Raw genomic sequence first — 15,448 nt, 5'->3', positions numbered from 1 at the left:
GTTTTAGAGGTGTTCAACAGTTATATGCTTGCGTGGTGTTCCTAAGTTTTCTCACTATGTGTTGGTTTCCAGATATGGATTTTTTTTTCTTAATTTTGCAAGTGTTGTGGTTATAGTACTAGCATGATACTTTCACATGAATATCGTCACTCGTATAAAAACAGAAAAATCATAAAGACATGACACAACCAAATTTCCCTCAATAATTTATTGCATATCACAGTCAGAAGATGACAGACAGCTAAGTGTAGAATGTTACATGGAGAAAAACAAAGAGAAAAAAAATGTGTCTACTCCCATCATATTTTCCATGAGCACGACCACATCACAGCAGAGGACCAGTTTTCAGTACCAACAAACATAAATATACCAATGGTGAATGACCACAAGGACTTCTTCTACGCTACAGAGGAACACAGAGCCATGTTAACTCCTGACCAGTGATAAGCATGCAAGTGACCAACTTCACAGAAAAGTATCACTTCACTTTTTAATACTCCTCTCCTTCCTCTTCACCCTCTCCCTCAATAGAATCAACACCAACTTCCTCATAATCTTTCTCCAGGGCGGCCATGTCCTCTCTGGCCTCAGAGAACTCTCCCTCCTCCATACCCTCACCCACATACCAGTGCACAAAGGCACGCTTGGCATACATCAGGTCAAACTTGTGATCCAGCCTGGCCCAGGCCTCAGCAATAGCAGTGGTGTTACTGAGCATGCACACTGCCCTCTGGACCTTGGCAAGGTCACCACCAGGAACCACAGTGGGAGGCTGGTAGTTGATGCCAACCTTGAAACCAGTGGGACACCAATCCACAAACTGGATGGTGCGCTTGGTCTTGATGGTGGCGATGGCAGCATTCACATCTTTGGGCACGACGTCGCCACGGTACAGCAGGCAGCAGGCCATGTACTTGCCGTGACGAGGGTCGCATTTGACCATCTGATTGGCTGGCTCAAAGCAAGCGTTGGTGATCTCAGCAACAGAGAGCTGCTCATGGTAAGCTTTCTCAGCAGAGATCACTGGCGCGTATGTGGCCAGGGGGAAGTGAATACGAGGGTAGGGCACCAAGTTGGTCTGGAACTCTGTCAGATCAACATTCAGGGCACCATCGAATCGGAGGGAGGCAGTTATGGAGGACACGATCTGACTAATCAACCTGTTAAGGTTGGTGTAAGTAGGACGCTCAATATCGAGGTTCCTACGGCAGATATCATAGATGGCCTCATTGTCCACCATGAAAGCACAGTCAGAGTGCTCCAAGGTGGTGTGGGTGGTCAGGATGGAGTTGTAGGGTTCTACTACGGCAGTAGACACCTGTGGGGCTGGGTAAATGGAGAACTCAAGCTTGGACTTCTTGCCGTAATCAACGGACAGACGCTCCATCAGCAAGGAGGTGAAACCAGAGCCGGTGCCACCTCCGAAGCTGTGGAAGACAAGGAACCCTTGGAGGCCGGTGCACTGGTCAGCCTGTAGAAAAAGAACATACATAAAATGAACAGGGCTCTTAAGAGAATTGGACAAGAAAAAAGAAATTTCATGAAGCCATGTCCATGAGACTTCAAAATACTTCTTCACATCTGTGCCAGCAGTTTTAACATTTAAAACGGTTCTCACCAGTTTGCGGATCCTGTCCAGAACCAGATCGATGATTTCTTTGCCAATGGTGTAATGGCCACGAGCGTAGTTGTTAGCTGCATCCTCCTTCCCAGTGATCAGCTGCTCAGGGTGGAATAGCTGGCGGTAAGTCCCAGTGCGTACCTCATCTGGACAGACAAGGAAAAAAAAGGAGCTCAGTTATGAAGGTTTGGGTCTATGAGTATTTGGGTAAAATCTAACCAGCAAATTCATCTTACCAATGACAGTGGGCTCCAGATCCACAAACACAGCCCTAGGGACGTGTTTTCCAGCTCCTGTCTCACTGAAGAAGGTGTTGAAGGAGTCGTCTCCTCCTCCGATGGTCTTGTCGCTGGGCATCTGTCCGTCCGGCTGAATGCCGTGCTCAAGACAGTAAAGTTCCCAGCAGGCATTGCCGATCTGGACACCGGCTTGACCGACGTGGATGGAGATACACTCACGCTGTAAAGAAATTAAGGAGATACAGTTATTTAGGTAATATGTATCCAAACCTTTAGAAATAACCATGGACTGAAGAATTTGTTCTTTCTCATCATCAGCTTGCCTAAATCAGTCAAGAAATGCATTGATGCAAACTAGGCATGTCGAGAATGTGTTGTTGAAACAGGTGAATATAACAGGTCAGTTTAACGTTGTGGTTTTTTTTTTATTTTAGAGCTGACAGAGTTTCATATTAATCCCACTGTTTAGTCTGTGTGAGCCAGCAATTGCCTGGTTCTTTGTATGAATCATTTATAAACCTGTCAAGGCAACACCCTAGTCTTCCATCTGTGAAGTGATGGAGACCTACATGTTCGTATCAACGTTACAAAGTCCAGATCCACTGCTGTTTTTTCCCAGTTTAAAAGATTTACTGAAACCCACTGATGTATGCATATATATATATATATATATATATATATATATATATATATATAAGCTGAATAAAATGTTTCTGCTGATGCCACCATCCTTAAAATGCACACTTTCCTCTGTCACATTTGGTTGAGCCTTAGAAAATCACGCCACTGCTTTCCCCTCCTTTCTGTTCACCCTCCCCCATCCTTCTGTTTCAAGCTCCACCCGTCTGTTACCGAGGGATTTGCACATAGCCTACATACTAGTGAAGCCATGCTGTTACTAAGCAACGGAGCTCTTTGGGAAACTATTTAAGGTTTATTAAGGTGGAGCCATAATGTGCCTGGTTTAAAAACACATTTGACATTCTTATACATTGTCTGCTTGCACTGTTAGGCAACATGTCCCGCTCTTTTAATCGTTTAAATTATCTGACAATTAAATTTAAATGATCCACGAATGATTATGGGATAAGCCCATGCAAATACATAGCTCAATGGAAAAACTTTCATGCCTTCTTCACCTAAAAGCAGTCGTTGTCGACATGGCAACGAGTATTCTGTTGAGTTGGCTAACGTGAATTAATGTGAATCAGCCAAAGCTTAGGTGCTGCATAGGGCTTAGGGCAGGAGCGTAACCATCTGCACGAAGGTGCCTGCAAAGGCACATCCCATCCCCCCCTCACTACCGCATGGTTACCGGCAACATCTCCCCAAATCCGCCTACTCCACATGCCCCCCTTCTTATGAATCGTTTACTAAAAGCAACATTAAAAGGCACATAACAAGCACTAGAAAACACGTTACTCTTTATTTTACCAATCGTTTACAGGGTTTGTTAGCTACAAGAGAGAATGGCCTGTTGTTTCCATCTTGAGCATAATTCTTTAATAATTTACGGACGATGTCTAGTCACCCGTATAAAAGTCAGTTTAAGATTCCGGTACTGACAGAGTAAAAAGTAGGTCGCATTTAGGAGCATTTAATTCCCTGTAGGAAGTTTTCCGGCACCTGCATCGGATTATCGGTGCTAAATGTCACTTTGATAAGCCTTGGCGGAGACAAACGTTTCCTCTTGGATTGCAGATAGTAGGATGCGCTTGGCTGTAACAATGTAGGTTATTACACTTTGTTTTTTGGTTGCAGGTAGTTAGCTGAATGTCGCTTTGAAATAAGGTTATTAAGCATGGTGCGGTAAAGTACTACTGCTGAAAAAGAATTATACGTTCAGATAAATTCTGGCTGTACGTGTTTACAAATTTAAAAATTCTCTCCGTACAACTGTATCATTACATAATGGGAAACAGAATAACTCATTGTTTCATCCCCACCCGACTGCCTCATTCCGTCAGCTCGATCGGAAGGATGTGATGACACACACACACACACACACACAAACCACCCAGAACATTCTAAACAGGGTGAAAGTGTTTGTTCAGTTTAGACCTGAATGATGTTTAACAGACATGTAGTTATTCTCACTTCAAAGATAAGATAAGAGAAAACGCAGACCTCCAGACATTTTTAAAAACTGCCAAATTTCCCCAACCAAACCATTGTGCTCCCGCGCCCGCCAACGGCGAGGCGCGGTTTGTTACGCTGACTTTGATTTCCCACTGAACCGTAAAATAAACCATACTCAGGTAAACACAGTTAACAGCAGATGTCCAGTTACATATTGTAATCATCACATTTTTACAGACAATCCTCAATTTTTGGTTAAGTACGATTTGTGGGAAATTCATCGTGCTGCTCAGATAGGTCACCTTTACTTGAAGATATTGACGAATATTTTGAATTGCTTATGATAGTTACGAAGTGCATCTAAACTAAAATATTTAATTCACAATAAATATCTACATTATAAGTGTTTTACGACGTTTTACATCGACATGAGTTTCTTTACGCTACTTGTAATCTATATAACTTGCTGATTTAATTGATGAAAAGATACGTGATGTAATTTTCAGTCACATAGTGCTACACGATCATGTTTAAACATAATATTACATTATATTACTCACCATGTTTATGGGTTGAAGTTAAAAGAGGAATGTTTTCTTAAAAAAAAAAATCCTTCCGGATGAAATTCACGTTACCTTGCTCGACGTCTAAGAGTCGATGTAGTAACTGTCTTCCGTCGCTGTGGCGCACTTATATTTATACTGACGCATAGTGGGTCGAACCAGCATATATTAATAAATTAGGAAAACCGCCAAGCGGGACTTGAACCATGGGGTCCATGTTCATGAAGAAATATTTGAAATACTTTGAATTCTACATTATAATTGAAATTCTAATAATTTATATTTGCCTCTAAACCTCAAGTAACTTTGACCTGTTATTAAACATATCCTTACATTTTTTGCAATTAGTCAGCAATTATACAGATATTTAATGCACTGTCACGCCCTGTGTGAGCAGCCTTGGCAAGTCAGCACCAAAATTCATTGTCAAGTGATAACGGAAGGTATTTGCTGCTTCTAATTAATATAATAAGGCGTTTCGGCCACCTCAGAATGGAGTACACATACAAGGTTCACGCTTAAACATTTTAGTTATGAGTGTTTGCGGGTCAGGTCAGTTGCTTAACCTACAGATGACGACTCCTTCGTTGGTTTCAAAACTCCTTTTGTCATATAGGGTCCCTCTAATTTTATGTGGGAATGTCGAATGTCTGTAATTGTTCGTTATTTAAATAACCTGCTTTAGAGAGCACATTTAATAATTAGGTCCTTTTACATAATTATTTCTTATTGCACCTTTTTATGAAATAGTAAATGAATGAAACTTAATTGTCTACTTCGGTTGTAAGTAGCCTGTGATGGATTTACCTCCTTAATCCATGTGTGTGTGTGTGTGTGCGCGCGCGCGCGCGCGTGCGTACGTGCGAGCGTGTGTGTGTGTGTGTGTGTGTGTGTGTGTGCGTGCGTGCGAGCGTGTGTGTGTTTGTCTCCTTCTATGTATATATGCATGGAAATAGATATTTAATCACAGGTGTTAGTTTGCCTCGGTAAAATGTCTGAAGCACTCAGCATTAAGCATGCATACAGTCTAGTCAATTCAAACTTATCTTGGTAAATGCATTCAGAATTCAGACCGTGATGTGCAGTGGTGACACAGTGATCACGTGATCCACTGCAGAGGGTGACATCACTGCAGCAAAATCATGAACAAAGCAGGGCGGAGGCCGGCTAATCTTTATTCCGGGTGGGGGGTTGGGGTGCTGAGGCTGATGGGGAGAGGTTCAGATGCAGGATAAGCAAAGAGGACATGCATGACTTGAGGTTTTCAAAGATACATTAGGTTACTCTGCTCAAATACACCGTTTCATGTGGTTACCTTCTCTTGTGTTTTAATTGATATCTGTCAAAATATTACAAGGACAGTAAAAAAGCACATACAAACCGAAATACACTTCAGATTTAATCTTTCAGTTTCACTATACCTTATCTGTCTAAATGCTCATTAGAATATGTTAGATAGCAGTGACTTTATTTGTATCAAGGGCCCTCATTGAGGATAAAAATAATTCCCCGTTTAGCACATCAGATATTATACAGATACTGGTTATAACTAAAAGACAAATTCTGGATAAATACTTTAGTGCACCAGCGATCACTGAAAGATGGGATCTATCTTTATCTTTCAATTTTTTATCTTCCAAAATATTAATATATCAGTGACTTATGTTCTCAACCAGAACAATGGTATGTAGTAAACATGTCACCCTCAATCCGTATCTTGAAAATAAAGTATACATATATTGGGGGTGGGCTTTTTTTCTTTGTCTGTGTAACTGGGCTGCTCCTTGGCTCTCATCCAAAACGAGCACCGCCCTCTCTCCTCCTGCAGTGGTGGCGCACTCACCGCTTTTTACAGCAGACAAGGAGCGTGCCTCATCGTCTGGAACACGCCTGCCTTCAGAAATACATCAAAATGGTAAGCCTTTTATTGTTTAAATCAGTTCATTTTATTCTTTTTTGAATATCTATTACTCCTAAGAAAATAAATTTATGATCTGCCTCTATATCAAAATTTCAGTTCGCTATTCTAAGATATTTCATTGCGATTCTGATTTCTTGAACAACGGGTCTATTGAGACTGTAGCGAGACGTTAGGGGAAACGCGCTTAGAACTACGTTATTGTCTCGCTTACAATGATGCGAGAGACTGATGACAAATGCAAAGAAGGTTAAGTCAGTTTTGAAAAGAATCTGTACAATAAATAAAAAATAATGTTTTGGTCGAAAAGTTCACACGATGCCTTGGCTCCTGTATGTGTAAACCGAGGCAAATTATTCACTTCGAGAAAGAAATCTGGCCGGGGCGTGTATTCATGGATGATTTAACTGAAGCTTGTTCCATTCAAATTCTTGGCGCATCTAAACAAATCCCTCCAAAACTAAAAGACCAGTATTTATGATATTAAGTCAGACAATAGGGAAAACGACAGGACAAAGATTTTTTCTCCAATTTAAAACGCTTCAAATTGACAAGTGTTGCGCATCCATTTGTAAGGTTTGTTGTTTCAGGGTCCCCCCATCCCCCCTCCCCAATTTATACACATTTTTGGGATCTGGTAAAATGTCATATTGAGACTATGAACACAGAATATGATTACCAAATTCTTGGTCGAAGTATAAGAGTAAAATATAAAGTTTAATGGAAATTTGTTTTTGTTTTTTTTTGGTTTTTGTTTTTTTTTTGTCATGCAGCGTGAGTGCATCTCCATCCACGTCGGTCAAGCCGGTGTCCAGATCGGCAATGCCTGCTGGGAACTTTACTGTCTTGAGCACGGCATTCAGCCGGACGGACAGATGCCCAGCGACAAGACCATCGGAGGAGGAGACGACTCCTTCAACACCTTCTTCAGTGAGACAGGAGCTGGAAAACACGTCCCTAGGGCTGTGTTTGTGGATCTGGAGCCCACTGTCATTGGTAAGATGAATTTGCTGGTTAGATTTTACCCAAATACTCATAGACCCAAACCTTCATAACTGAGCTCCTTTTTTTTCCTTGTCTGTCCAGATGAGGTACGCACTGGGACTTACCGCCAGCTATTCCACCCTGAGCAGCTGATCACTGGGAAGGAGGATGCAGCTAACAACTACGCTCGTGGCCATTACACCATTGGCAAAGAAATCATCGATCTGGTTCTGGACAGGATCCGCAAACTGGTGAGAACCGTTTTAAATGTTAAAACTGCTGGCACAGATGTGAAGAAGTATTTTGAAGTCTCATGGACATGGCTTCATGAAATTTCTTTTTTCTTGTCCAATTCTCTTAAGAGCCCTATTTATTTTATGTATGTTCTTTTTCTACAGGCTGACCAGTGCACCGGCCTCCAAGGGTTCCTTGTCTTCCACAGCTTCGGAGGTGGCACCGGCTCTGGTTTCACCTCCTTGCTGATGGAGCGTCTGTCCGTTGATTACGGCAAGAAGTCCAAGCTTGAGTTCTCCATTTACCCAGCCCCACAGGTGTCTACTGCCGTAGTAGAACCCTACAACTCCATCCTGACCACCCACACCACCTTGGAGCACTCTGACTGTGCTTTCATGGTGGACAATGAGGCCATCTATGATATCTGCCGTAGGAACCTCGATATTGAGCGTCCTACTTACACCAACCTTAACAGGTTGATTGGCCAGATCGTGTCCTCCATCACTGCCTCCCTCCGATTCGATGGTGCCCTGAATGTTGATCTGACAGAGTTCCAGACCAACTTGGTGCCTTACCCTCGTATTCACTTCCCCCTGGCCACATACGCGCCAGTGATCTCTGCTGAGAAAGCTTACCATGAGCAGCTCTCTGTTGCTGAGATCACCAACGCTTGCTTTGAACCATCCAATCAGATGGTCAAATGCGACCCTCGTCACGGCAAGTACATGGCCTGCTGCCTGCTGTACCGTGGCGACGTCGTGCCCAAAGATGTGAATGCTGCCATCGCCACCATCAAGACCAAGCGCACCATCCAGTTTGTGGATTGGTGTCCCACTGGTTTCAAGGTTGGCATCAACTACCAGCCTCCCACTGTGGTTCCTGGTGGTGACCTTGCCAAGGTCCAGAGGGCAGTGTGCATGCTCAGTAACACCACTGCTATTGCTGAGGCCTGGGCCAGGCTGGATCACAAGTTTGACCTGATGTATGCCAAGCGTGCCTTTGTGCACTGGTATGTGGGTGAGGGTATGGAGGAGGGAGAGTTCTCTGAGGCCAGAGAGGACATGGCCGCCCTGGAGAAAGATTATGAGGAAGTTGGTGTTGATTCTATTGAGGGAGAGGGTGAAGAGGAAGGAGAGGAGTATTAATTTTCCTTACTGTCCATTCTCGTGTCTTTCCATATATGGAGCATTTCCCTGGCATTTCCCATGGATTTTTGACTTTAGCCTCTAGTATAATGTAGTGGCAACCCAATCTCCATTGCCTCTGATATACAGCTTATACTAGTCCACGTAATATTCAGAAACATGATAATAAAGGCTTGTGTCGTTGTATGCCTTTGTGTTACCTGTATTTTGTGCCAAGAGCCCAATAAAAATCCAGAAACTATTGCTGTGTCATCAGTTCTGTGCTGCTACAATATTGTCAGAACCATTTCATTATGACACTCCAATGTCATCACGAAATACTGAACTTATTTACACAAATGCCTGTGTTTGTACACTCATAGTTCTTTCAGGTAAGCCTTACCTATAGTATACCTAAGTATATGACGCAGGTAACAGGATTCTCCTCAGAACACAGCAGTGCTCTCTTTGCCTCCAAAGTGTATTTTGTATTTGTGACCATCTTAAATGAGAGAGCCAAAAAAGTCATCAATCTATTATTTTCTTATAGTGTTGTCCATGTTTTTCTCACAGTATTACCACATATCTTTAAGCAGCAGATGTGAGGAAGAGCAACACCAAATAATCAGCAAAGATGGCAAAATGTAAATAAGTGTAGAATCTACACAAGTCTGAGGATACGTTTTTTGTTCCAACTGCCAGAACAAGTTTTTTAAAAACCTTTTTATGAAGAATGACACATTTGTGTATCTGTTCTTGCCTTCTCACTGTATAAAATCATCCTAATTAAATATGCTGTTTTCTCAAAATGTAAATTTAAAATGGTGATGCTTTAAGTTTTCATATCTCCTGGGCACTATAAATGTTCTTTAATAAACAAATGGTATGATACATTTTTTTAATTGAAAGATCTTGAGATTTCTTACTGGGATAAGATAAACCTGATATATATGTATATATATACACACACACATACACACACACACACACACACACACACACACACACACACATATATACACATTTTTTTCACATTCAGGGCTCTCACAGGTACAAACAATGCTATTCAAAACAATGACTAACATTATTTCTAAATAATCCAATTATTATCAGGGTAACATAGGGCAGTGTTTAAAAATCCTGCTTTCATTTACATTTTCCTCTGTGCTGACACACATGATCAGTGACTTAACAAACCCTTGATTAATTGAGGCAGGTGTTTTGGAGCTGGGAGAGGCCAGTAATACCCAGAGCTTTGGGTTTCTAGGAATAGGGCCAGGAAACGCTGCTGTAGGGCACAGACAAAGAAAATCCACATAAATGCAAAAAAGTGTCAATCTCAGAATTTAGAATTCAAACTCTGGCTCCCTCGTCTGGTATGGAATGATTAATGCAGTGAGAGAGTTGACAAGCTTTGTTTTCATCGCAGAACTTTGGAGAAGTTGTGTTAGTCCCCCTGGTATTTGTTATGGAGCTGAACAAAACACAAGGACTGGCAAATGTTGTAATAAGGTATGGTTTCCTTCACTCTGATTTTTGACATCTTCTTTGTTTTTTGTCTAACAGGCTTGTAAGAGAAGCAGCCAGTGGCTGCTTTTAATAACCATAAGGGCACTGACATCCATCTATCATTTCTGGGTTAAGTATTTTAGCAGAAAGTTTTAAATAATGATTGTTCTCTCTCCAGTCTTGTGAGATAGCAACAACTAGATCTTTCTCTCTCTATTCAAAATATTTCAGGGCCCCTAAAAGAAGGGTCTGATTATTGAAGTCACATCTTCAAAAGAATAAAATCCATCCAGTGCCAATACAAGAAAACACTGAAACAAGAAAGACCCAGAATTTGTGCAAATGCCTGTGCTTTATTTAAAAAAATATTAATGATTGAAAATGAACTTTATATGTCATGTAAAGAAATAAAACTGGAATATTGTATTCCAAGTTATTCCTTTATCAGTTATGAATTTCAGTAAGCAAGATCAGAGTTACTCAGTCATTAACACTGCGAGGTCATGAATTTGGAAGTGCATAGATGACAAGTCTTCATTTTATCACTTGGTTGATGGAAGAGAACTTCATTCAAAACTAACTGATTATTTGCCTCATGACTCAATTTATGTTACAAAGACTCTACAGTATTCCTTTGGGTAGAGAGTTAATCTTGCTGGGGAAAAAATCTAGAATTAGTAGAATCATTAATCTCCAGTATAATCCAAACATTTGGCTTCTAATCAAACTTACTGAATTTGCTTACTGCATAAAATTCTGGTGGTCCTTTGTTTTAATTCTCAGTCACTATGTTGTTGTCAGTAATGCTGATCCAGTTTTGAAAAAGGTCACATGTTTTTGAGTACATCAGTTATTTGGCTAGAAAATAGCACTCATTGAAATATTGGGCTATCTGTGAGATGTGTGACATCAGTAGGTAACAGTCATAATTTCAGAATAAATCAATTGGTCTCTGTCTATTTCTCAGGGATTCCACGCGCTGAACATTTTTTGCTTCAGTCAAGCCCAGCACTGGCACACCTGATTCCACTGCTCAACTAATCATCAGCCCTTAATTAGCTCAATCAGTGGTCCCATTCAAGGACTAAAGCAAAGATACGGAGAGCAGGGGGCACTGAGTAACAGACTGACAATCGGTGGAATGAAGAAATCTATATATAAAAAAAAAGTTGAAGGAGTGCAGTAATCTTTCAGCTATGCGTGATTCATCGCACATATTTTCTTCGACGTCTCCGTTAACAAATTCAGCAGTTTTAAAAATACAATTTTCTTCTCGGTCAAATTGACAATCCTTCTGGAATGCTGCTCTGTAAGTCCATCAAAAGAACGAAGTCATGGCTATCTATCTATCTATCTATCTACAGCTCTATATATCTACAGCTCTATATCTATCTACAGCTCTCTCTCTCTCTCTCTCTCTCTCTCTCTCTCGCCTCGCTCTGGCTCTCTGGCATGAGACCGCAGCCCCTCTTTTGTGATGCCCGCCTACCGGTCTCAGAGCTAGTATAAATTGCCCCACCCCGAAGCAGTGTTGAAAACTTCTCACGAAAGACTCTTAAAGGTCTCTACGTGAGGGTTATTTAGTAGACAACGGTTTTCTTTTTCCGCTTCGCACTAAATTTTCCCACAGCTTAAACATGGTAAGTATAATCCTGAAAAGGCTGAAACAATTGTCATTTGTATACTTTTAATGATATTAATAAGCTAAAGCTTAAATGTGTTTCTTGTAAGAGTTGACACCGTTTCAACTCTTCTGTAGGCCGAACTTGGCCAGAACCGTTATCACTATTAAAATTCTGTTATAAATGTCCAGACCTTGATACCTCACCTAACTAATGATTTATAGTTTTGCTATCGCCTAGAATAAAGTGACCACGCTTACGTGTTTTTGATTGTTTGACACAGTACTATGTATATAGGCACTTCATTTTAAGCGAACTTTTCTCTTGTCTCCTCCTCTTTCATTTTTCATATCGGTTTGTACTTAGCTACGCCATATACGTCTTTTCACGGTTTGTTCATTCACAGTTTGTTCTGAAGATTACTTTCAGATAAAAGTTATCTAAACCTTGCACGTCATATTTTATTATGGTGATCAAACTTGTTATTATCGATAATGTTACAACAACGTGAACAGCTTGATGGAAATATCTGATGGAAATTCTGTACAGTTGGTTTCGTTACCTTCATATAACTTCAGCACCAAAAGTTCTCTCGGGGGAGTTGAACAACGTATCTGTTGTGCTGGGCATGTCTGCCACACCGCAATGGTAGATGTCATGCTGTCATCCAGCGATAATGAAAGGGGATTACCACCCTTAAGAGCTGTTATAATGACACCATTGTCATGAACGCTAAAACTGCATGATTCAGCAAGGGGCAGTGGTCCACAATTAACGTGCCGCACGGTGGTGGGCCTCTGTCATTAGTCATGTGGCTAAATCCTTGTTCTTTCTGCGGCAGCGACGGTGGGCTCCTTTTTTTCCACAGTTGCGTATAGCCTAATCATGCTGAGTCAGATGACATGCATAAAGAGACACACACAGACACAGATTAGAGACAAGTCTTCTTTACTTCCTTTTTACCGTCTTAAAATGAAATCATGTAGCCACTAATTAAAATATTTTAATAAAAGAAGCTTTGAAAATGCTGGGTACCTTTTCTGACTGTTCTTCAGGAAATTGCACTTTCAGCAAAAGAGACCTTTACTAGAACTTGGCTTGCAACAATTAAACTTTGTCAAAATAAAAGCAAATTCATTGCCGGTGTGAAGACGTCACTACAAGCTTCCCTTCCCCTCTCTCTACAGCGTGAGTGCATCTCCATCCATGTTGGCCAAGCCGGTGTCCAGATCGGCAATGCCTGCTGGGAACTTTACTGTCTTGAGCACGGCATTCAGCCGGACGGACAGATGCCCAGCGACAAGACCATCGGAGGAGGAGACGACTCCTTCAACACCTTCTTCAGTGAGACAGGAGCTGGAAAACACGTCCCTAGGGCTGTGTTTGTGGATCTGGAGCCCACTGTCATTGGTAAGATGAATTTGCTGGTTAGATTTGACCCAAATACTCATAGACCCGAACCTTCTTAACTGAGTTCTTTTTTTTTTGGTCTGTCCAGATGAGGTACGCACTGGGACTTACCGCCAGCTATTCCACCCTGAGCAGCTGATCACTGGGAAGGAGGATGCAGCTAACAACTACGCTCGTGGCCATTACACCATTGGCAAAGAGGTCATTGACTTGGTTCTGGACAGGATCCGCAAACTGGTGAGAAACTTGTCATATGTCAAACCTCTTGACCATCTCGGCCTATGGCATAAATGTAAAGAGGATTTTCACCAACTCTATCCTATAGACCCTTTTTTTCTTATCAAACTCTCTCAATACCTAAAATGTTCACTTTTTTTTACTTTTTCTGTAGACTGACCAGTGCACCGGCCTCCAAGGGTTCCTTGTCTTCCACAGCTTCGGAGGTGGCACCGGCTCTGGTTTCACCTCCTTGCTGATGGAGCGTCTGTCCGTTGATTACGGCAAGAAGTCCAAGCTTGAGTTCTCCATTTACCCAGCCCCACAGGTGTCTACTGCCGTAGTAGAACCCTACAACTCCATCCTGACCACCCACACCACCTTGGAGCACTCTGACTGTGCTTTCATGGTGGACAATGAGGCCATCTATGATATCTGCCGTAGGAACCTCGATATTGAGCGTCCTACTTACACCAACCTTAACAGGTTGATTAGTCAGATCGTGTCCTCCATAACTGCCTCCCTCCGATTCGATGGTGCCCTGAATGTTGATCTGACAGAGTTCCAGACCAACTTGGTGCCTTACCCTCGTATTCACTTCCCCCTGGCCACATACGCGCCAGTGATCTCTGCTGAGAAAGCTTACCATGAGCAATTAACTGTGGCTGAGATCACCAACGCTTGCTTTGAGCCAGCCAATCAGATGGTCAAATGCGACCCTCGTCACGGCAAGTACATGGCCTGCTGCCTGCTGTACCGTGGCGATGTCGTGCCCAAAGATGTGAATGCTGCCATCGCCACCATCAAGACCAAGCGCACCATCCAGTTTGTGGATTGGTGTCCCACTGGTTTCAAGGTTGGCATCAACTACCAACCTCCCACTGTGGTTCCTGGTGGTGACCTTGCCAAGGTCCAGAGGGCAGTGTGCATGCTCAGTAACACCACTGCTATTGCTGAGGCCTGGGCCAGGCTGGATCACAAGTTTGACCTGATGTACGCCAAGCGTGCCTTTGTGCACTGGTATGTGGGTGAGGGTATGGAGGAGGGAGAGTTCTCTGAGGCCAGAGAGGACATGGCCGCCCTGGAGAAAGATTATGAGGAAGTTGGGGCAGATAGTATGGAAGGAGAAGATGAAGGAGAAGAATATTGAGTGTCTCTTTCTTTGTCATTGCAGAAAAAAAAACCTATGTCAAGATATTCAACAGGTCATGTGAATGTGTTCTTCATTCCATTGTTTCACCTCTTTTCTTTGAAAATCTGAACACTTAGGTTGTGAAATAAATTTTGTTAAAATTAGACCTGTGTATGTCTCCTTCTTAAAATTTTCAAATAAGTATACATTAGAAATATATTTACAACTATTTTGCCAGTTAGTATGCATCATATTATTGATAACTGTCAGGTCTCTGTGTTTTTTTTTGTATGATAGGCAATTCATTATTAAACCAATAGCCTTACTCTGATAATGCAAACTGAAGAATACATAGGACAAATCATCAATAATAGTTTGAAATAAATGAAACTGACAGTTAAAGATCAATATTTTAGAGATGTATTTGTGCAGGTGTGAGGTTCGTAGACCTCAACTACTCAAATATGATTAATGATTTCAACTTGACAGCATTTTTCTTGGGGAGATATCAGTCTCTAATTACTACAGTAATGGCGAAGCACCAAACATTGAGCCCTGCTGAACTCCCATGGTCCTGTTGTGTTCAATCCTATATGCAGAGGCCTGGTGTCCCAGCCAGATTTTAACGAATGTTTCTTTCTTTCTTTTATTTTTTTAAACAGCTTCTAATCAAGGTTTCAGGAATGACAGAGAACTGTTAGTTCCTTTAAATAAGCAAGTTCTGAACAGCAGTGAAAACCTGGACATTGGTCTCAGGAACGTGTTTGGATTTCTTTTATCAGCATCACAGGTATACA

General features: G+C 41.8%; 3 protein-coding genes across 3 annotated transcripts; 2 read left to right on the top strand and 1 right to left on the bottom strand.

Annotated features, from left to right (window-relative positions):
* Nucleotides 1–193: 193 nt before the first annotated feature.
* LOC115813648 (tubulin alpha-1B chain) lies at nucleotides 194–4,536 on the bottom strand. The gene is made up of 4 exons (XM_030776171.1): nucleotides 4,500–4,536; nucleotides 1,858–2,080; nucleotides 1,619–1,767; nucleotides 194–1,471 (listed from the first exon to the last, which is right to left on the bottom strand). The coding sequence occupies exons 1-4, from the start codon at nucleotides 4,500–4,502 to the stop codon at nucleotides 491–493; spliced, it is 1,356 nt and encodes a 451-aa protein (XP_030632031.1). The 5' UTR covers nucleotides 4,503–4,536; the 3' UTR covers nucleotides 194–490.
* A 2,656-nt stretch (nucleotides 4,537–7,192) lies between these two features.
* On the top strand, nucleotides 7,193–8,783 carry LOC115813650 (tubulin alpha-1A chain-like). The gene is made up of 3 exons (XM_030776173.1): nucleotides 7,193–7,416; nucleotides 7,507–7,655; nucleotides 7,803–8,783. Exons 1-3 carry the CDS (start codon nucleotides 7,296–7,298, stop codon nucleotides 8,781–8,783), a joined length of 1,251 nt encoding a protein of 416 aa, XP_030632033.1. The 5' UTR covers nucleotides 7,193–7,295.
* A 3,076-nt stretch (nucleotides 8,784–11,859) lies between these two features.
* On the top strand, nucleotides 11,860–14,674 carry LOC115813649 (tubulin alpha-1C chain). Its single transcript, XM_030776172.1, has 4 exons — nucleotides 11,860–11,911; nucleotides 13,081–13,303; nucleotides 13,392–13,540; nucleotides 13,695–14,674. The coding sequence occupies exons 1-4, from the start codon at nucleotides 11,909–11,911 to the stop codon at nucleotides 14,667–14,669; spliced, it is 1,350 nt and encodes a 449-aa protein (XP_030632032.1). The 5' UTR covers nucleotides 11,860–11,908; the 3' UTR covers nucleotides 14,670–14,674.
* The last annotated feature ends 774 nt before the right edge of the window (nucleotides 14,675–15,448 follow it).

Source organism: Chanos chanos, chromosome 6, assembly GCF_902362185.1.
Source record: "Chanos chanos chromosome 6, fChaCha1.1, whole genome shotgun sequence".
NCBI classification, from domain to species: Eukaryota; Metazoa; Chordata; class Actinopteri; order Gonorynchiformes; family Chanidae; genus Chanos; species Chanos chanos.
Note: the sequence above shows the minus strand (reverse complement) of the source record. Positions and strands in the feature narration are given on the sequence as shown.